This window comes from Pezoporus wallicus, unplaced genomic scaffold (genome assembly GCF_028554395.1).
Source record: "Pezoporus wallicus isolate ANWC-B61680 ecotype Strahan unplaced genomic scaffold, APGP_CSIRO_Pwel_v1 contig_161, whole genome shotgun sequence".
Taxonomy (NCBI): Eukaryota; Metazoa; Chordata; class Aves; order Psittaciformes; family Psittacidae; genus Pezoporus; species Pezoporus wallicus.
The window spans coordinates 3024379-3046023 of NW_026642654.1; the positions used below are offsets into that span (position 1 = coordinate 3024379).

At 37.4% G+C, this 21645-nt stretch overlaps 1 protein-coding gene across 2 annotated transcripts; it reads right to left on the minus strand.

Moving 5' to 3' along the window:
* Positions 1 to 2064: 2064 nt before the first annotated feature.
* Positions 2065 to 21245, minus strand: DDX1 (DEAD-box helicase 1). 2 transcript variants are annotated; one of them, XM_057431839.1, is made up of 26 exons: positions 21084 to 21245; positions 19032 to 19083; positions 18137 to 18200; positions 17375 to 17404; positions 17028 to 17124; positions 16101 to 16148; positions 15892 to 15975; positions 14889 to 14972; positions 14353 to 14429; positions 13180 to 13252; positions 12987 to 13063; positions 12394 to 12508; positions 11740 to 11878; positions 10801 to 10861; positions 9033 to 9131; positions 8232 to 8321; positions 7514 to 7702; positions 6450 to 6501; positions 5847 to 5993; positions 5144 to 5235; positions 4546 to 4618; positions 4028 to 4100; positions 3863 to 3905; positions 3556 to 3651; positions 2696 to 2816; positions 2065 to 2389 (listed from the first exon to the last, which is right to left on the minus strand). In XM_057431839.1, exons 2-26 carry the CDS (start codon positions 19079 to 19081, stop codon positions 2259 to 2261), a joined length of 2205 nt encoding a protein of 734 aa, XP_057287822.1. In that variant the 5' UTR covers positions 19082 to 19083; positions 21084 to 21245; the 3' UTR covers positions 2065 to 2258. The 2 variants fall into 2 exon arrangements, with proteins under 2 accessions (XP_057287822.1, XP_057287821.1); XM_057431838.1 differs by lacking the exon at positions 21084 to 21245 and adding an exon at positions 20897 to 21016.
* Between the last annotated feature and the right edge of the window lie 400 nt (positions 21246 to 21645).

Below are 21645 nucleotides of genomic sequence, written 5' to 3' on the forward strand. Positions count from 1 at the left end.
GCACGCACGCACAAAGTCTATACGTATATAAACACATGCACCTGCAAAGACAGTACCTAATTATAAGGACTTTTTCCATATCACTTGGAATATTCCCAATAACAAGATGCACAATATTCCTGAGAAATCCTGTTCTTGCCCATCTGCTGACTTTAATGTCCAGTGTGAAAAATATCTTCGGACACGTCTGTGGGTGTGAGAGCCAGTCAGTTCAAGAAAGGTAGGTAGTTTTAACCAGAACCATGCCTATCCAGCTATACATGGCTTATCACTTGTTTTACTAAGTATAAAAAGGCATGTGAATTCCAAAATAAAATTTAAGACATTGAACATCCAGGGCCAATTGTCTGAACTTAATGGTGTGTAAATTGATTTAAGTTTGGGTTTTATTTTTAATATAACCATAGTTTCTGAAGAAATGCATTTTCCAGGAAGTTAATCTTGCTAGTGTTTAAGACAGCAGTAACTGAAATCAATATAAAAAAGCCAGACCAGATACCTTAAAACAACTGTAAATAGTTCATATGCTATCTCATCTATATACTTTTCCTACAGATTACTCATTAGGGTAGTGGAGATCATCTGATTTAGCACAAGATGCAGTGAAATTTCTGATTCCTCAAAGTTTCTCAACCAGAAACTCTTTGCTCCTGTACCTTCACTTAGGCTGCTGTGTTTGAAGGTGCATTAGGAAAGCCCTCCTGAAAACATCAGGCCACCATGGAAAAGGAATTTTAAAGTATTGGCATGCCCAAGTATAGCACCAGCTACTAAGAAGGAGAAAAATGACTGCTACAGCTGAACCCAGGACGCCAAGGTTGTATGCCTGAAGCAGTTTTATTTTAGGACTGAAAAGCCATGCTCAATAGTCATAATTTGTAATCATTCACTGAAGTTTAGGTACCATACAACTAATCTTGAAAGATAGCAGCACTTTAAACACATAGCAGATTTAAGTAAGTGTTCCATGAACAAAAAGCTCAATGCTAGCTGACAGATTTAATTCCTCATCTAATGAGGCCAATACAACAAAACGTAGAACTTTTCTTCCCAAGTTTTAAGGATAAGCATCCCATGTGTCCTCCCCTTCTTCCCCCTCCACCTAAGTTTGAAGGATATAATAGGTATTAAGAGGCATGACTCCACAATGACCAGTTTAGGATCAAAGAACATGACACAGTCACAGTAAATTTAATATTTCAATTTGTTTAAATTGAGAATTTTATTATTTTATTAGAACAGCTAGAACTCTCAGGTCTGCCCTCTTCAGGTAACACTACACAAAAAAAAAAATACAATCCGTTCCTCTGCTCAACATGAGTTTCATCTGGGCTTCACTGTTTTCTGCAAGGAGACTGAATGTTTTGTGACTACAAGTCTCCAAGAGGAAGACCAAAGTTTAAATTCACTCTGAGTTGACAGGCATCTCCAGTCACTTTTGATATTTTAGGTGACAATCTGCAGGCAGTCACTGAAATTTCTATGTACCACTAGAGGAGTTACTAGAGAAAAAGCAGCTAAAAAAAAAAACAAACCAACAAAACAAAACATCCAAATGAGACTACAGTAACTACATGTGAACAAATTCAACAGCAGCACAAGAGGCATTAAGTACTTCAACCTTTCCCGCTTAATGAAAAAGCTTTTCCTGAAGATTTACGACTCATTTGACACTAGTATGTTACTTTCCTATGAACTCAGTACTGTAGAATTCTTTGTACAAGATCAATTTTAGAAACTTAAGACACTTCACTTTGAGAACTCTAGTATCACAGAAACAAAATGCAGTTATTAATCTAGATTTAAGATAACCAAGAGCTTTGAATATACACTTCAGAATTTTTTTTCCCATCAATAACTTTAAAAGGACTTTAAGACCTCCATCCTGCATTAAAAATAGTACACAGCTAGTTAAGTAATTTTAACATATATACTGCAAAGAAACTAGTCTTCTTCTAAATTTAACTATACTTGTTTTTTCAGTAAATCAAAAAGCTATGCAAAGAATGATTCCGCAAATTAGTCCTCAAAGCAAGGCAAAAGAGCAAAAGAAGAGATAAACTATTTAATCTTTGACTTGTTTTATTTTATCAAGACAACAGCTAACAGTATCAACAATGCTGAACACTCTGTTCAGCATGCAAGAAGTAGATTTAATTTTAATCTTTTTCTGACTACTGCTACTCAGACAGGATGGGATTTTTGTATTTGCAGGGTAGAACATTTATTAACTTAAGCCTTGTTTCAAGTATGGCACATCAGAACGTTCTGAACAGCTGGTTAGGAAGATAGCCAAGATGCAAGAAAGATGTCTGAGCCTCCTTTTCAAGGGCAGCCAACTCTTGTACTGTGGGTGCCAGAATATCCACATGGCCTTTATACAGTCCACCTGCCAAAAGAGACCCAATCTGAATGATGTTTTCAAAGCAGTTTTTCAGCAGAATAATGCTTAACCATAGTAATTCAGAAAGTTAAAGTAACTTTGTTAAAAAACTCCCCCCCCTCAAACAGAACAAAGCAAAACCAGAGGCACACAAGCACTTTAGTCACTTGCAACCCATAGACTGCATGTGACAAATGCAGAAGACAAAGACCTAGCAAGTTTTTTTAATCTATCATTCTGTAGTTACACAGCAGACAACTATGAAACTGAGCATTGCATAGCAAGGTAACCCAGAAGCAGTTAATTCCTTACCACCCAGAGCTCTTTTCTGCCCATATGTAACTTTCCCATCAAAATCATCGACTGGTACTTTTATGTCCGGTTCAACTTGGGCAATAGTGCAGTTTAAGTGTTCTTCAATCTCCCCCAGCAACTAAAAAGAAGGAAAAAAAAAGTCTTAAAGTACTGTTAATGGCTCTCATGGTCCAAGACTTCAGTCAGACTACTGTTCTGAACAGTCACATTCAAGTAGCTTCAACAGGAACTATACAGCTTGAAAACAACTTGATTGCAGACACTAGAGATCCATGCATTTTTTTTTTTCCCCTCAAATGGACAAGCTCATTTCCACCTTCAGTATGTTTTTACCATACCTATAAACATTTTACATAATACCCTAATTATGTGAGTGGGGCTATAATAAAGAGCTCATAGTCCAAGCTTATTTTACCACAGATGATACATTTAATGTAGAAAGAGGGGAAGCCGCTGTGAATTTAACAACTTTATACTTGGCATACAACTCTCAGGGAAAAATGCACTTAAGTGACACACTATTTCCAGGTTAAAGGAGCAAGTTTTAAGTCATAATTTTGCAACAAACCCTCTTAAGAAACCATCTAATGTGTAACTAACATCATTTAACTTTAGTAGCATTTGACTAGGAATAGAAAAGTTGAAAAGTCTCCAAAAGAATTGGCTGAGAATATGAAAATAAGCTTTTATAATTAAAGACATCTCTTACAGGAAGTGTTAACTTCCGAAGTTTTCAAACTTTTTCTTCAAATGGAATCAAAGGTTATAACCACTCCAAACTAGCTTTGTATTTCTACTACACAGCTAAATGAGTCTTTTAGAGGAACAGAAATGTTCTAGTTAAGCAAAACATTTACCTGCATCTCGTTGTACCATATGGTACAACCTCCTTCTTCCTTCAGTCTAGTATTATAACACCCTTTTCCACGACTACTGCACACATGATACCAAACCTACAAATAAAGGAAAACAACTTGTAAATTTTGTGAAACAGTACAATACATCCACTTTGATTAATTATAGCATGAAAAAGAATTCGGGTATCTATTTAAATTCCTTTTCATTTAAGTGAGAACCAACAAGCAATTTTCCAATGCAGGATATTAAAGTCAGATTATCAGCTGTGGACAGCACTTCAATAAACAACCTCTGTTCAATTATTACCTTTTCTTTCTCTTTTGCCACAAGGGAGATTGCCAAACCCATCCTGAAATATTAAGGAAGAATGGAGAAAGAAAAATTATTTCACTAAATGCTGCCAACTTCTGAACCAACAAACGATAATAATAAATCAAGAAAACGTGGCAACTACTCTAAACACATACATACCTCTCAGCTCTGCCTACTCTCCCAATTCGATGAACGTAGTTCTGTTTTTCATCAGGGAGTGTGACGTTGATAACTGTGTAAGATACAATCCACAGAGAATAAAAGATTTTTAGAAAAATATTCAGACAATACTTATAAAATATTGTCACAGAACAGACACCTAAAATAGTATGATTTTGATTGCTGCAATTCCTCTCAGATCACAAAATGCGTGCATGGGCTATTACAGCCATTACCTATAGTATCTATGTTTCAGGCTTCCACTATAAAACTGCTTTCTCCGTAATTACTTTTTGACAAGAATGTAAAAACAAACGAAGAATCCCCAATACCACAAATCATCAGGTATTTGAGAAGGTCTGGTGAACAATCAAAGTTGTCTGGTTCAAGCCTTTAACATCTGTAACTTTTTACAAATGAAGCTGTAAGTCATATACCTATTTCAACCAGTGCTCAGGATGGCTAATATACTGAAGCTGTACACAATTCAATAGCGTAGTTTAAAAGTTAGGTCTTACCATATGGAACACCATGAATATCAATTCCTCTAGCAGCAACATCTGTGCAGATCAAGAAACGGACATCTCCTCTCTATTAAAACAGATGTAAAGAAGTGTTGTGCTAAATAAACCAAATAAAATCCCAGGGCAAAGAAACAGCAGTCCTTCACATTTGATTCACCTTGAAGCATCTCTGTATATTTAGGGACATTTCACATAAAGCTCTTCCACAGTGCAACAGTGCTTCTGAACATTAATACCCAAGTTAATTTACATCTTGATTTTTTTCCCGAACAACATAAGGCAAGTATAAATCCATGAATGGCTTAAAACCAAACTGTCTAATACTTAGGTAACTTTTAAATATTCAAGATCCTAAGACTTTAAAAACCAATGTAATCTGCTACAGAGCTTAAATTTAGGTTTTTTTTTGAAAGTAAGACCACCCCTCCTCTCCATGAATGTTCAGTGGTCATGCTGACCAGCAGTATAAATTTCCACCTACAGAAATGCCACCTCACAATTTAATTTAAATGGAGAACTAGCAACAAAAAGTAACATATGATTTCAGGTATCAGGAAATGAGGGAAATGTCTTCAACAATCTGCTGCATTACCTTAAATCTTTCCAGGTTTTGCTTTCTTTCTTGAGGTTTTCTGTCACCATGCAGACAGACACATGAGAACTGATGTCCCTTCCTATCAGGGCCTGAAAGAGTTGCTATGCATTAATAGCATCATACAAATGATTATGACATTATTATGACACATCCCTACACGGAACTGGAAAAAAAAGAAGTATGTTATGGGAAAAAGGTTTCAACGCAGGGATTTCACTGAATTTATTAGCAATTAACATAAACTTCTAGTTACTGACACAGGCATTAAGGAAAAGCAAAATAATTAAAACAAGCACCTTTCCTTCCACCCTCTCAAGAGAAGGTCTGTGCAAGTATGTCTCACTTCTTCCTAGTCTAAACTTCCCTTGGTTCTCCAAATGTGTCTACACCCTTCTCACATGCTCCCTTTCAGTGTCCCCTTGTGCTTTCTCTCACATTTCTTTTGTGTCTCCTTATACGTACTGTCATACACAGACCTTTCTGTGTCCCCTGCCCCTAGCAACAACCCTCCTCCCACAAAGGGCTCCCCCGCAGCTTCCCAATACAAACCCCTGACTTTTATGCCCAGTATGACAAAAAACTTGAGCATAATTTTACTTGTGTTGTGTCCAAATAGTGGTGACCTCTATCATGATTTTGGCTTTGGGATAAACAGGAAAGTAAGCAGAATAAGGTTTTTTGGCAGGGGGGGAGGTCTTACCTCCACCCTGTTGGATAAAGTACTGCTCCATATTATCACAATCTATTTTAGTCCTGCAGAAAATAATGGCTTGGTCCATCTTGTGTTCTTTAATTGCCCGAACAGTGTATTCTCCTTTTAGAATTTTAATAGCTTCAGACCACATTTCTAAGCAAAAGTAAAAAAGTTATTTCATTTAAATTGTTTAAAAATATGATGAGCCTTTGCATACATTTAAGTTTCCTCTAGCCTTTTAGTAAACAAACATTTATTAGCAGAGCAAGTGAGCTAAACCTACAGTTTTTTTTCTTCCATCATGCTCTCCCTCATCCAATGTAATGTACTATAATACAGAAAGACCAAAACCACCCAGAAGTTTCAGGTTACTTGCACACACCAAACAAGCACTTGTTTACATACCTGCAAAATATAGAGTCAAGTCCTTTTCTATCTCCCCCCTTACTCCCTCCCAATTACAAAAACATTTCAAAACTACAGAAATGTAGTAATAAAAACTTGGAGGAACTTGACTCAAGGCTGCTATCTACTGTAATTTAGCTTTACTTTGTAACATTTACAAATTATTATTTGACAAGCTAGTACTTCACTAGTGTTGCTGATTACCTGGAGTGTTAGCACCAGGTCGTGTATTGTCTTTTGCATGTACTTCATCAGTCTAGGAAAAAAAACAAAACAAATAAACCTCTGAAGTCATTGGTCCATACTTCACAGAGGAAATACCTGATGCCATTAATTTGTAATTAGCAAGAAATTAAATCAAAAGTAACCTTAGCATCCTGTTCTTCCACCAGACAAGCTAATCTGCCTTTAGCTAGCAAAAAATTTTGAGTTTAAGCACATGAAACTTGATCACAACAAAAAAGGACAAAATTATTTATACAGACTCTGGACACAAACCACTTTTAACCGATGTGATAAACTAAAAAAAAACCCACCACAGAACCACAAAACAGTGTACTATAAATATAGCTAAATCATACACACAGTTGTTCCCTATCTTCTTCCCTAAGCTAGGCTGATTTGGATATAAACCTAAACCCCATGAGAAATAAATTCACGTTAAGATTTAATGAAATGGCTCTAACAAACCTAACAAAGGGAATTTCCAGAGATAACAAGGTGCTAAGAAAACCCACTTACTAAACTGTGTAAGAGTTCCTAAGAATGAAAACACAGTCCCACATTATTCAGAACTAAAGATGTAAACTACCACCACCTCACATGAATAGGTGTCAGGTTAATTTAGAACTAGTCTCAACTGTAGTCCGAGATGAAATCCATCCCCCTAAAAAATTGCTCATCTCACGTAAGTTAGAGACAGAACTACTTTACAGAATTATCTGTTGGAAGGTTTACTTCCCCTGCTCAATCAGGAAAGACAGGTATTAACTACAGTTAGGCCACAGACCATTACTGCAAAATGAGTTAAAAAGTAGTGTGGTGCCATTCTTCTCTAATAAAAATCAGAATGTTGCTCTATCAAGATCTTCTTGGCTCATGTTTGTAAGACCAAGCTGTTCATAAACAGTGTTACAACACCACCAACATTATGATGCTGACTGTCATGGAACAAACCATTTCAGACACATCAAGCTGTTTCAACAGCTGGCAAAGATCATACAACATCAGACCCCAACAGAAGTGATTTTCACATACAGACCACTTACTCTAATATGATTTTTGCCAAGTCTTTCCCAGAGTTTGTCAGCTTTTGGATTTACAGGCACAACTACATGGTGTACAGTTTCAGGGACAGAATCTTCTCCTTTCAAATCAACCCAGGTGGGAAAATGCATGATTTTTTCAGATAGTTTTTTCACATCAAAAGAGTGTAGTGTGGCAGAGCACACAATCACCTGAGAAGAAAAAAAGCCAGATGGACAAATATCAGATTCTCTCAGCAAAAAAAAAAAGTGACAGCAGAACTGAAGAATGTTATATAATTAAATAGCACCAAAAAAAAAAAAAAAAGAGTCCCTGACTTCCTTTCTTCATCACAGGAACCACCCAGCTACAAAAGCCAAGACAAAATAAATTACTTACCTATTCTCTTACAAAAATCCAATTATTTAAGAGGAAGCCAGCTGAATTACTTACGAGCTGATAAATCAAGATTTTTCAGATGTGTTTACATCTAAATAGCTCAAATACTGCTAAAACACTGGGCTTTGATATCTAGAATCCTAAAAAATACATATTCACAGACAATTACCAAACCCAATGAACATGTTAGTTTTGGACAAGAGGTATAACAAACTCTACTTCAAAGAAGCATGCTCCATACCATGTAATAGTCAACAACTGAAAATACCGCAAGCCACATGAAAAAAATCTCCCCCCAAAAACCCCACCATGAAACACAAAAAACGTGGATAAATTTTATACCTGAAGTCTCTTTCCATCTGAAGTTATTTGAGGAATTTGACTGTGGATCCTGTTTATGAAATCTGAATAACCTTGGAGAAGAAGGCCATCCTACATGGGAATAAAATAGCAGAAATAAAGCTGCTATTCTTATTTCTCAGTTTTTAAACTTGGGCTAAATAAGCAATAATTTGTAATCTCAAAAATCTCTTTTAACTAGCTGGACAGGTCAATGCCTGGCTGGGATTTTATTACCAAGGAGAAAAAAAAATAAAAAAAATGGAAAAGCAAAAATGTGGAGTATTTACAAGTACAGCTGCTGTGCTTCACAAGTTAATGACCATCTGTCTCAGCAGCTTCTTCTAGCTAATATCCCAAAGCAGTTAATCCTTGTTGAATACTCAGTAGTACTATAAGAGATCAGAGAGAGAGAGAGAGGCACTCCTTTTACAGCATGTTGACTACAACATTCACTGGCTTCAAGACCTGCTGGGTAATCAAAAATGCTCATCTTAAATTTGTCCTATCAAGCTCCCTACACAGTGACAGGGACATACTTCACTACCTTGTGAATATAGACTGAAGTATATTTCTCTATCAGAAAAAGAAACTGACAGCTTTACCAGAGAGGCTACAAGGAGAAAGAATACACAGGTTACTATGGTTATAACCAGTAAGATTAACGTGGAACAGTCTGTAGGTAGCTAACTGTTATTCCACTAAAGCACCAAATGCTCTAAAACAATGTTTCACTGACTCTTTTAGGAAATGTCATATTGCATTTAAGAGGTGAACTTAATTATCACTTAGTTCTTTACGCACAGCTTCATCCAGAACCAGGAATCTAACTTGAGATAAATTAAGCTTTCCCGTTGAGACCAAGTCATCTAGTCTTCCAGGAGTTCCAACGACAATATCCACCTATGAAATACATAAGAGCATGAATTGGTCCCATAACTAGAAACATTAGATTTGTCTAAATTTAAGATGAGATAATTATCAGTATGATACCCTATTATCTATTAATCATAAATTCATAGAATCCTAAAGTAACATGGGTTAGAAACATCTCTTGAGGTCATCTGGTCTCCACTCCCACCAACACATGCAAATCAAAGATAATTTCCAAGTTGCTTTGGGTAGTTACCCAATAAAATTTTCACAATCTTCAAGTGAGCAATTTTCCAGTTGGAAGGAGAAAACTTGTATTTTGGCAGCCAGAATTACTGAAAAAAACTTAACAGTGACATGGTCTCACTTCCAAAAAGAAGTCATAACTTAAAAAAAGGATAAGCTACCTCTACAGCATGACTGAATTGATTGTACATCCCATCCTGCTGAAGCTAGACCAGTTCCTCCTATGTAGGACTGGTCTGCAGTGCACGCTGGCTCTGACAATCACAGACCAGTTTCATTCACATAAAACGTGGAGCAAAATAGGAAAACCATCTGTCTTGTCAGTTAAGGACAAATGGCAAAAAAATTACACTTTTAAAATTCTCAGCACTCAGGCTACAACAGAATTTGACCAAGCTCTGTAGGCATTTGGACTAACAATTGCCACGGAAGTGAAGCAACAGATGCTAGGTATCATAGAATGGTTAGGGTTGGAAAGGACATTTAGATCATCTAGTTCCAAACCCTCTGCCAGTTGGGCAGGGACACTTCACACTAAACCATCTCACCCAACGCTTTGTCCAACCTGGTCCTGAACACTGCCAGGGAAGGAGCATTCACAACCTCCCTGGGCAACCTATTCCAGTGCCTCACCACCCTAACAGGAAAGGATTTCCTCCTTATATCCAATCTAAACTTCCCCTGTTTTAAGTTTTAACCCATTACCTCTTATCATTAAAGTCCCCAATGAAGAGTCCCTCACCAGCATCCCTATAGGCCCCCTTCAGATACTGGAAGGCTGCTATGAGGTCTCCACGCAGCCTTCTCTTCTCCAGGCTGAACAGCCCCAACTACCTCAGCCTGTGTTCATACGGGAGGTGCTCCAGTCCCATGATCATGCTCATGGCCCTCCTCTGGACTTGTTCCAACAGTTCCATGTCCTTTTTACGTTGAGGACACCAGAACTGCACACAGTACTCCAAGTGATGTCTCACAAGAGCAGAGCAGAGGGGCAGGATCACCTCCTTTGACCTGCTGGTCACGCTCCTTTGATGCGGCCCAGGATACGGTTGGCTTTCTGGGCTGCAAGCCCACACTGCCAGCTCATGTTCATTTTCTTATCAACCAACACCCCCAAGTCCTTCTCCACAGGACTGCTCTGAATCTCTTCTCTGCCCAGCCTGTAGCTGTGCCTGGGATTGCTCTGACCCAGGTGTAGGACCTTGCACTTGTCATGGTTAAACTTCATGAGGTTGGCATCAGCCCACCTCATAAGCATGTTGAGATCCCTCTGGATGACATTCCTTCCTTCCAACGTATCAACTGAACTACTTGCTGAGGGTGCTTTCCATCAACTGGCATTTTCTATTTATCAGGCTTACATGAGCTAAATAATAGTAGTTGTGCTTCTTTTAACAACATAAGTTATTCTTAACCCAAAGTATTAAATGGTATGATGAAAAAATCAACTTACTCCTTGTTCCAGCACAGAGAGTTGATCTCTTGCAGCAACCCCACCAATAATCAACAGTTCCCTAAAATTACATCAATAGATTGACATTTGTCAATTTATTATATTCAAGAGCTATGATAAACATCTGCCTGAAGATCCTTGTTAGTAGCTTATGATTAACAGCTCTGAACAGTAATTTTACGAAGAACAGGGAAAAAATAAATTGGTCCCTTCATATGTAGTGTACAGTATTTTAATTCAAGAAGGAAAGTTTCGTTAACAAATTGTATTTGATTTTGATTACTTTATCACTGTTGTATTAAACTCTAATGCCTTAACCAGCTGAATCTTAAAGAATGTTTTTTTAAAAATCTGAAATGCAAGTTATTAAGTTTCCTGTATTCTTGAAAGCAGGACATCCAAATAATAGTAAACTAAATGAATCTTACAGCATAGCTTGCCCTTCCCCATCGCTACTCCCCTGCAATTCTAGTAAAAACACTCTTGCAAATTGTCTGCAGTTTTGAATATAGACAACCTTAAGTTTTATAAGCACAGTTTAAACAGAAACAACTTTAGACTGAAGCAGCTCCTAGAGAAGTCAGTTTTCAGAACTGTATCACCATCCTAATCACTGAAACATTTATCCTGCAAGCACACTAATTAAAAGCATTAAGTACAATACACCTTTGATAATCTGAGGTAATTAAAAAAAAATAAAATAGATTTGTCACACCAGAAATATGTAGTCCATAGACTAAACACACCAAAAAGCCCCTAACTAGTCTGACTTTCTGAAAAGTCAGAAGGTTAGTTGGTAGCAGATATTACTGAGGTTACCATTGGTAGCACTGCAGATGAAGGTCCACTTAGCTACAAAGTGGAACACCCCCACCCCCTACCATGAAGTCATGCTGATGGACAATACCATATACGCAATTATAAGAGATGCATTGTTACCTTAATTTGGGATTATCAACGTATTTTTTGAACTGCTTCACATTGTTCAAAGTTTGTTCTGCCAGCTCTCTTGATGGCTCTACAATCAATGCTTTTGGAGCATTTGGAAGGTTCTGTGTTTGAACCACCTGTGCATTTCCTAAGTGAAAGAACAGGCCATTAATATAAACTACATTCCTGTGCTGGAAATTTTTACTGGAAACAAACTTGGATTTTCTACTAATCATCTAACACCTCATGATTCTAAATGCTCCATTAAAAGGTGACGCTATTACTCAGTTACGAAAAGCTTCAGATTAATATTCAAAGATTACAAGCAAATCTTGCCACAATAGTGAGTATACTGGCCATGCAGAATAATTAATTTTATTGCAGAGCTTAAACATATACGTGCTTAGTTTTAATATGATACTGCCTTGTAACTGAGCTGAGCTTCTCTTTTTATCTGATGCATTTCTAAATTCAGAATGTTAGACTAATTGTGGTTTGAGATGAAGACAATCTGGAATACTTAAAAACACCCACTAATTTTGCTGCTAGTAAGATTACTGTAAGACTTTGAATGCAGTAGTAATGAAGCAAATGAAGTGACCAAGAGATACTGTGTAACACAATCTGATACAGAACCAAGGGAAGTTTAAAAATCTAACCTACCTGAGTGTTGTGACTTTACAACATTACCATCTGGAGCCTTGCAGAGACCAATATAGCCATCTTTTGGTGGAAACTTGAAATCTTCTTCACCAAAATTGAATTTCAGTTCAGCATTCTAGATTTCAACAAAGTTGTGTCATACAGATAGATTCAAGAGAGCACATGAGAAACATCTCCATAATTAATTACCCCATGAGGAACCAGCAAGTTGAGGAGGGAAAGGTGGAATTTTCTCCTATCTTACACATTCCCTTTCCCCAAGTCATCTAAAACCTACCAGACACTCTGTGTGTGGCTCTAGCTCCTAAAATTCTTCTACATAAAATTAATGCAAAATTTACAAATCCATGGAAACTCCAGAAAGACATACTACTATTCTACTGTAATATTAGACTTGAGAATGAAAGAAACTGGAATTCTGGCACTTTCAAGTTATTTGCTTATATCTGTTGAAGTACATCGAAGTTTGATACAGGCAAGTTAGCACTGGCATTAGGAACTAGTAGTCCATGCAAATTTTATACACAAATAGTTGATTACCAAAACTAAAACAATTTTCATGATCTTACACATCCGTGATATTCCTAAATTACCTTTAGTACACAGGCTGCAAAAAGCGCTTGGTTCCTTATGTGCGGTGGGATTTCAAATGCAAGGCCGAGGTCCTTCCCTGAAAGCAGGGTTAGTTTGGTCAGACTCCACCCATGTTTGCGTTTCCCTCCCTAACCCTTCCCCTAGTATAAGCATCCCAATAAAATTCTAAAGAAGAAAGTGAATAAAACTTACCATTTTTGGAAAATTTTATTTGCCCTTTATCTATGTCTAGAAAACACCCGATTGTATCATGCATAGTGAATTCCTGTAACAAAGAGAAGTTTGCGAAGATAAGACATTTTAGTGTTCACTGTATTAAGAAAACTAAGTGCTTAGACTATCAACTTTACAGTTTCCACTTCTTACTAAATGGTAATTTTTGAGAATTTCAATTTATTCCAAAAATACCACTGTATGTAGCATGCATACTTTTATTTCATTGCAAATCTTCAGTAAACTGCCCTATTTATCTTTGATATTTAAAGATTTGTTGCTGTTTTAAACTTACTCTAAATCCAAACACTTTGACAGTGATAAATTTAAGGCATTTACCTGAAGGAGCTCTGCGTTGTGGAAAAGTTCATTTATCGGGCATTTACTAGACAACGCAAATCTAAGCTTAGAGCACCAAACTCGGTAACAGGAACATGTTTTGACTATCTTAACTCTTGCAGAAGGTACTATATGCATGTTACATATACTTAAAGACTTCATTTAAATATCTTGAAATCTGTACACTGCACAACTGTGCAATAAAATCTATATTATAAAAAGTTCTAATTCAACAGCTCAGAAGTCACTACTATAAAAACCTACAATAATCATAAAAGTTCAAGTTTTACGGCATTGAGAGTTCATTAGTGCCACAAACATTTAAGTTTTGGTTGTATGATTTGTATTTATATGAATTATGCTTAAACATCTGAACTCTGACTGGCACACTACACAAAAAACACCACAGATATTCCTGGTAGACATTTTCAGAAATGTACATTTAGGTGACAGTTCTAATGACAAACCCAACTCAAGAGCCAGAAATACAGAGCATAACATCTTGAAATGAGTCAAGAAATAAAACCAAGAGATCAGTTAACTTGCAACCTGTAACATGCAGAAAAGGTTTATCTTGCAAATAAGAGTCAATATATTTGCAGTCTAGCCACAGTCGTAAGCTTCAAGCTGATAACTGATTTTGTTAGATCTGTTACTGTGTTTCTATCCCAAAATGTTCAATGTTTCATGGTATTTTTGCCCAGTGACATTCCCTTAAAAGTAAGCACTATTACAAAAGACAGTTGATTGTTACAACACAGAACCAACAGGCAAAATGCTTAGTATTTCTATCAATATGGAATTCAAGCTTACCTCACCATAGCTGTCAAATTGCTTGTTGTGAGATTTCTTACCAGTGCCACCAAAGCCAAAGCCAAATTTATCAGTGCCTGAAGACAAGACAAAGGACAAGTTTTTTATCTTCTGGTTGACAGGTTATGTTTTCTTGTCTTTGCACTGGCAACCAAAACCTCTAACACTATAAAATGTAACAAAAAAAAACCCAAGCAACAAAAAACCAAACTCAACAGCACAGTACTGAATATTTCCAGCTTTCATACGTGCTAAACAAGTATTCTTGTACCAACACATTTTCTGATTTTACCAGTTTTCAGCCACCTTCATTAAAAAAATTGAAATAAAAGGGCAACAGTTGCTTGAAACAAGAAACATTGCTGACACCTAGGCAGATCTCTCCTCTTGCAGGAAGAACATAAAAGTGTTTAAAACTCCCCAATACCGGTGTCCTTCCTCAGGAGTCCATCCTCTGCAACACCAGAGCAGGACTTTAACCATTCCATGTGAATATAAAAACTGTCTACAGGATTCTTCCTCTGAAGGAAACTCACCCAAATCAAGCGAAGCCTGCATAGTTGACCAACCAACCCTGCACAAGCCTTGGTCATGACAAGAAACCTCATAGTAGTACTTCCCTTTAAAAGAGAAAGAAAAAAACTGAAAATACCTAAATTTCAATTCAGTTTCAAGTTGGTTCAGTTTGGCTTCTTCCAAGATTACACAAGCCTACATTTCCACCCCTTCTAAAAGTGCCATAAAATCCCCTATTGTGTGAGTGTGAAAAGATTCTCTATGTACCTATGTATGTAATGAAGAAACAGATTATCAAAGAGCAGGCAATAAAAAAAGTACATGCTGAGAGGAGAGGTAGTGTGTGAAAGGCTCCAAAGGAGTGATAAGCTAGAGAGACCAGTTCTACTGAATCCACAAGAACTGATAAACTCAGAACATCAGTGGTCTGCCAAACCAGAACAAGATCATGATCATGCACTATAGCATCAAAAACTAGCTGTGTAACTTGAACCGCATCCAACTGTCTTCTACATACAGACAGACTACAGGATTACCTGCACACCAGATCAAATGAGGCTGCTTGAGAGTCTTTCTGAACACCCATCGAGAACTACTGGAGTATCAGTATGACTCTACTTCCAAGTAAATAGTTAGGGTTGGCCTCTCAACTGTTGTTCCAACCCTATAACCATGACATTTGTGCATGCAGGTGTCTGAGAAGTGTGCAAGGAAACAACTGAAAGTACTGTATGAGTAGTTATTTTCCTATTAGTAACATTTTAATAAAATGCATTCTAATAAATATTAGTTATGATTGTCTCCTCTAGCTCAATCCCATATCAGGAAAAAGGTAATTTACAAAACAAGGTGTGTATTTGTCATCCCAAAGTCTCCTGCCACCAATACACTGAGTAATGGCATATTTGCTCAGATGGATATTACGTTTTATATGCAACCACCTACATTTACAACAGATGAAATGTAGGTTGTATCAGCTGAAACTTCTAGAAGAGTCTCCAAAATACATAATTTTATACCTACCTTTAGTCACACCTCTAGTTGCCCTGCATCCATGCCATTCTTTTATCTCTCTGCTTTGACAACACAGACCATCTGATCCAATTGCTGAAAATTACAAAACAGTTCCAGTTAAAGAAATTCTAACTGCTTTTAAAAGAAATTTTCATGTATTGTTCTAGTTTATTTTCCCATCAAATAAACATTACCAAGTGAACATTGAGACAACTCACCAAAAGCTGATCCTCTATCATATGGGTTCATTTGCCATTTATTGAGCACTAAGTTTGGAAAACAAAAAAAAACAAAACCAAAAACTTATTAATGCATTAAACCAACAAGCTAAGAATGGAATACTCAAATCTGAAGTTCACATTGGCTCTAAAGTGTTTGGCTTATTTTTCTGGGGACACATCTTTGTTTAAATGAGGTGAAAATGAATGCTTACAGCTTGAAGGAGAGACACAGATGCAAAATGCAAAGGTGTTCCATGAATGTTGAGCACAGATTAAGTTATTTAAAACTACTACTGGAAATTAAAACATTTAAGAAATAAATCAGAGTTCGACATAATCACAACCAAATCCAGCTAGAAAATACCCAAGACTACATTAAGAGCAATAAATCCAACATGTATTTGCTATTTCTGTTTCAATTTTACATTAACGTATTTTCATTTAATATGTCACTAATGAAGAGCTAAGACACACACACATACACACAAAGTTTCTGACTTTATTTTTCATATGCCAAATATTATGTTGCAATGAAACCTACAGGTTCCACAATATAAAGATTTTTTTTTTTTAATACTAGATACCATTTCAATTAGGATTACTAAGGAAGCTTCTTTTGATGCAGCCCAGGATACAGTTGACTTTCTGGGCTGCGAGCGTGCACTGCTGGCTCATGTTAAGTTTCTCATCAACCAACAACCCCAAGTCCTTGTCCACAGGGTCCCGTTTCTTTCTGTGACTCCACCAGGAAATTTACATTTGCTGTTTTAAAGTCGGGGTGATGATATTCTATTTAAATTATGCCAAATTACAGAAAAAATACTTACTAATGGCAAGTTAGGTTAACTTTAATTTAAGAGGCAATAGAATTGACATGAAATAACAGTGCTCCAAACTTGAGGAGTGTGACATATGAAAACTTACCTGCCCCACCAGTTTTAATAGTTGCTTTCCCTTTCTTGCCTTCCATCTGGTCCTTCAGTGTTTCATAAACAATCTGGATAACTGGAATGCTAAAAGCCTAAAATTGAAAACTATTTTGATTCCACAATTTTTATGGACATTTAAAGATATACAGTCAGCCTAGTTTTCAAGTACAATACTCATAGCCAGAAACACTTTAAAACATGCCTACACGTTTGTAAAGACTATTAATACTGCTTAAATACGTAAACACATATATGCGTGTTCTCCTTGTATTTACACATGCACAAACATACCACCTCTCACCACTTAAAAGATTTTCTGCTAATTTAAACTTGACTACTTACACCAGTTTTTCCACTCCCTGTTTCAGCAGCCTATAGAAAGAAAATATTAAGAGTTTAACCAGAGTTGCAACTTGGACTAGAAGGACTGTTCTACAGTTTTATTTCAGTAAACTAAGTTTACTGTTACTTTGGCATAATATAGAAAATGTCAGAGAGTAATGTTACTGCTTCACACTAATTAGAGGTGAATATTAAATACAGAAAACCTTTACAATACACTTCAAAAATTTTTAAAAAAGGCTACCAGAGTCCACCAGAAAAACTATCTATGTATGCCTGATTGCTAGAAGTACTACAGAAGATTATAGGAACTGCTATTTGGTTATGGAATCAAGAACATGGAGATCTACCAAAGATATGATTAACAAAGAATACTAATCTGCCATTTTCAAGGTTATCAATAATGGTGCATTTGTTTAGGCAGTATCACTGCCTAAACAAATGCAGTTCCATGCAAATCTATGCCAGATATTTACAACAAAAAGGAGAGCAGATTAAATCAAATTGCTTTCATTCATGCGGCCATGCCTGTCAAGTAGTCAAAAAATAAAGCCTAAAAATAATAAATCCCATCTGCAAGAACAGTTAGAAACACATCAGGAACCCAAAGAGGTTTTTAGCTAAAAAGATAAATATACTTTCTACGGAAGCAGGACAGTAAATCTAGACTAACTATGGACCTTTCTGGAAAGAAGGGAATTGACTGCACAAATAAGTGAAACACACAGGCTTTCTAGGAATAGGGCTATCCCACGTACATACCATAAGTACATCACCACCTCCCAAGATCAGTGGGATGGATTCTGCCTGGATATCTGTAGGAAGACTGCAGGAAAGAACACATTAACACAATTGATGTTACCAGTAGAGAAAGGATTTTTTGCTTATATAGGCACTCACCATGGTCATCTACAAGATGGAAATTAACAGGTAAATGTTATTCTTCCTGGCTTGCAGCTAAGGAAGTGAAATAGATTCCATTTAGAAGGAGAGGTACTCTGACAGGAGGTGACTAGTGTATGCAGTGGATTCAGCCACACCTCAAGAAGGCTACATCTCACATCACTAAGCTTCCCTTTTAAAGCCACTTACACAGTCTTCATTTACAAAATTCCTATTCAGAACTGGAAAACTACACAAACTAAGATTTGCATACTGATAAAATTCTGAATGACAATTCAAAAGAAGCTCTGAAGTCAAATGTTAGACAAACCAGTAACTAAAACCAGGAAGAATTACTTTTGTAGAAGACTGACACCAAGCATCAACTTGGAAAAACACAAATTCAGGCCACACTCTTGAAAACATTTACAAAACTAGCATCAATTATATCATAACATTTCATCCAGTAATCCCACAATACATAATAAACATAATAAACAAACTAGAAGCACAGAGGCAGAAGCAGAGGCTTTTACCAAACAAATGACACTGATGTATAAGCAGTCATGCTTTGCTTTGCCAAGTTTAAATGTTACCACTGCAGTCACAATTTGTGTTCTTCAGCCATTCACACTAAAAAAGTTCACAAGATGCAATGACAGTTAAACACTCATCTGCTTTGTTTAATGTGACAGCAGAGCTATTTTAAGAAGCATGTCATATTACACTGAAAAGCAAATTAGATTTTGCAAGGCCCAAATGCATTTCTACTTACAGCCAGTCCATCTCCTCCACTGCTTGAGCTATCTCAGGCATAACACCCATTTCTGTAGGACAAGAAAAAAGGAACAAGCAGTGCTATTTACCTCAACATAGCCTAAAAGATTTCCAAGTGTCACGAGTTCCAACTACAGGCAAAAATAATAAAAAACCCCAACCAACCACAAAACTTCAGCATATGCAACCTTCTCTATAGAACTTCAAATGATAGACAAGAAACATTATTCTTTCCCCACATACAGTTTTGACAGCTCTCCCCATTTATAGCAGAGTTAAGTCAGGCATATACTCAGCACACGGACAGGTGCTGACAAAGCAGCAAAGCAAACACACCAGAACCGAGTACCATTTCAAGGGCACGGTACTTATCTTTGCACATTTAAGGAAACTGCCTACGCAGACAACAGAGAAGACTTCGTTAATCACAAATATCCTGTCTCCATTGCTGAGATGCAGTTAAGAAAAAAAAACACCCCCCCTAAAAAACCAACCCCTGCCCCCCCCCAAAAAAAAGGAAAAAAAAAGGAAAAACTGTACCGTATAAGGACTGAAATTTTAGATGATCGATTTTTTTTTTTTTACTGTATCTTGCCTTACACACAGCACATATATTAACTACACAACGCTTTGATTTTGAAAGATTTTTTTTCCTTAGATCCCCCTCTTCTGGCAAACCCGTATTAAGATCTGATGGTCAGATCTCAGACACAAGTTAAATATGAAGCCACAGAATAATAATGTTTGCATGTTGATAAACAAAATCTATTTATTTAAAAACTAAATACTCTTGCAATAAGGGCAATCCTTACCAACCCAAACGATTATACCATCAAAACAAGAATTTAACTGCTAGTTATCTTTTCAGATGCATAGTTACTTTAAGTCAATTTAAATACAAGTATGCACCTTTCTTTGCAGAAAGCTTTTACACACTGCCGCATTCTGAATTTCACATATACAGAAAGATCTACTGAGACATATGGATTCATGCAGTCAAAAATTGTTCCTCCATTTGCTATAACACATATAAGAAACATGTTTTATTTCTAACATGATTTCAGAAAGCTTTAATATTTTCAAATATTAGACTATACTCCTACAAAACTGTATAATCCACATAAGCAAAATGTACTGCAATAGCAATAAAAAGGAGCTATTGATTGCAAATTATACTTAAATCCCTACATTATTTTTCCCCCATTTTTAATATTCTTCCAGCTCACATAGTGCAATTCACTTTTTTTTTTTGGCTTTGATCAAACAATGGCACTGAACTCAGTTAAAAGAAACAAATTAAAAACCTCACATACATTAAAACTTTACAGTACTCTAATGTTGAGTGGTTGTCCACGTCTGAATAAATGTGCGGAGAGGCGGGAAACAGTTATGTTCCCACCTTTAACATTAAGGTTTTAGATTGCAGTTTATATTGCTACTTCTATAAAATTCAGGTATTAGCTAGTTATGATGCTCCTCCTGTTCTAGGAACCAGTAAGCCTGAGGAGCAAGTCTAACATTTCTGCAATTTGCAAACGCATGCACACACATATACTAAAACCCGCAAACCGATCGGATAACTGCTTCGGAAGGCCTGCAAAAGCACGAAGAGCAGGGAAGATCACCCTCATCTCCCCACTTTCGACCTTAAGCCTGCTACGTGGTAAGTCACACCATTGCGGGTCCACACCGGGGCAGGCCCGAGGAGCTGCGTGCTGCGCTGAAAGGGTCCGTCCAGCGCGGCAGGATCCGGAGTCGCCAGCCTCGAAAGGCGCCGGCACGTCCAGAACCGAGAGGGCTCTCTCTGTGCTTTGCTGCCGGCGGCAGAGCCGACACCCCCCCCTCCGCCCCGGCACCACGTACCCGAAAACGCCGCCATCTTCGCACAACCACAAACACCACAACCGACAGGACGCAAGCGCCGAGCGCGTCCGCGGCTTTATGGCGCCGGGCGGGAGGAAAAGGCAGCGCTCCGCCCGTTCCGCCCCTTTGTGCGCCCTTCGGCATAGGCTACACAATACAGCGAGGGCAGAATCGAAGGAGGAATTACTTGTGTTACGTTTCCGGGTTTTTAGGGTCCACTCTGGTCACCCGCTCACGATTTTATCAGTTTTCTAAAAGCCCGGTGTATTTTTCTCCCCTGCAAATCAAAGCTTGACCATGACCTTATGATCTTACTGGTCTTTTCCAAACCAGTTGATTCTGTGAGTCTATGTCTGTGGTGCTGGGCCTCGTAGCTGTGGCTTCAGGCAGTGAAGTCATGAAAGGTAGTCGAGTTTGCACCCAGGGTAACTTATTGTGAAATACGAACTCACACCTCTAAACGAGATAACAAGGTTTTATTGAGGGATAAAGTCAATAAAGCAAAAGCAACTGCGCGGGGCGCATGACTGTAGCCAGGGGCACAAGTGATTAGTATTTGTTACAGGTTTATATACTTTCACTATTACATTAGTTACATACATATTCATAATCCCTGCATATAGGCGGGGGATATTATAACTAGCTCCAAGAATTTATTATCATAAGTCTCCTCCTCTTGGCGTCTGCGCACTTCTCTGAGGTGATTGTGGGCAGGGGTTTTGAGGATGAAGTAAGCAGCCTTCCTCTTG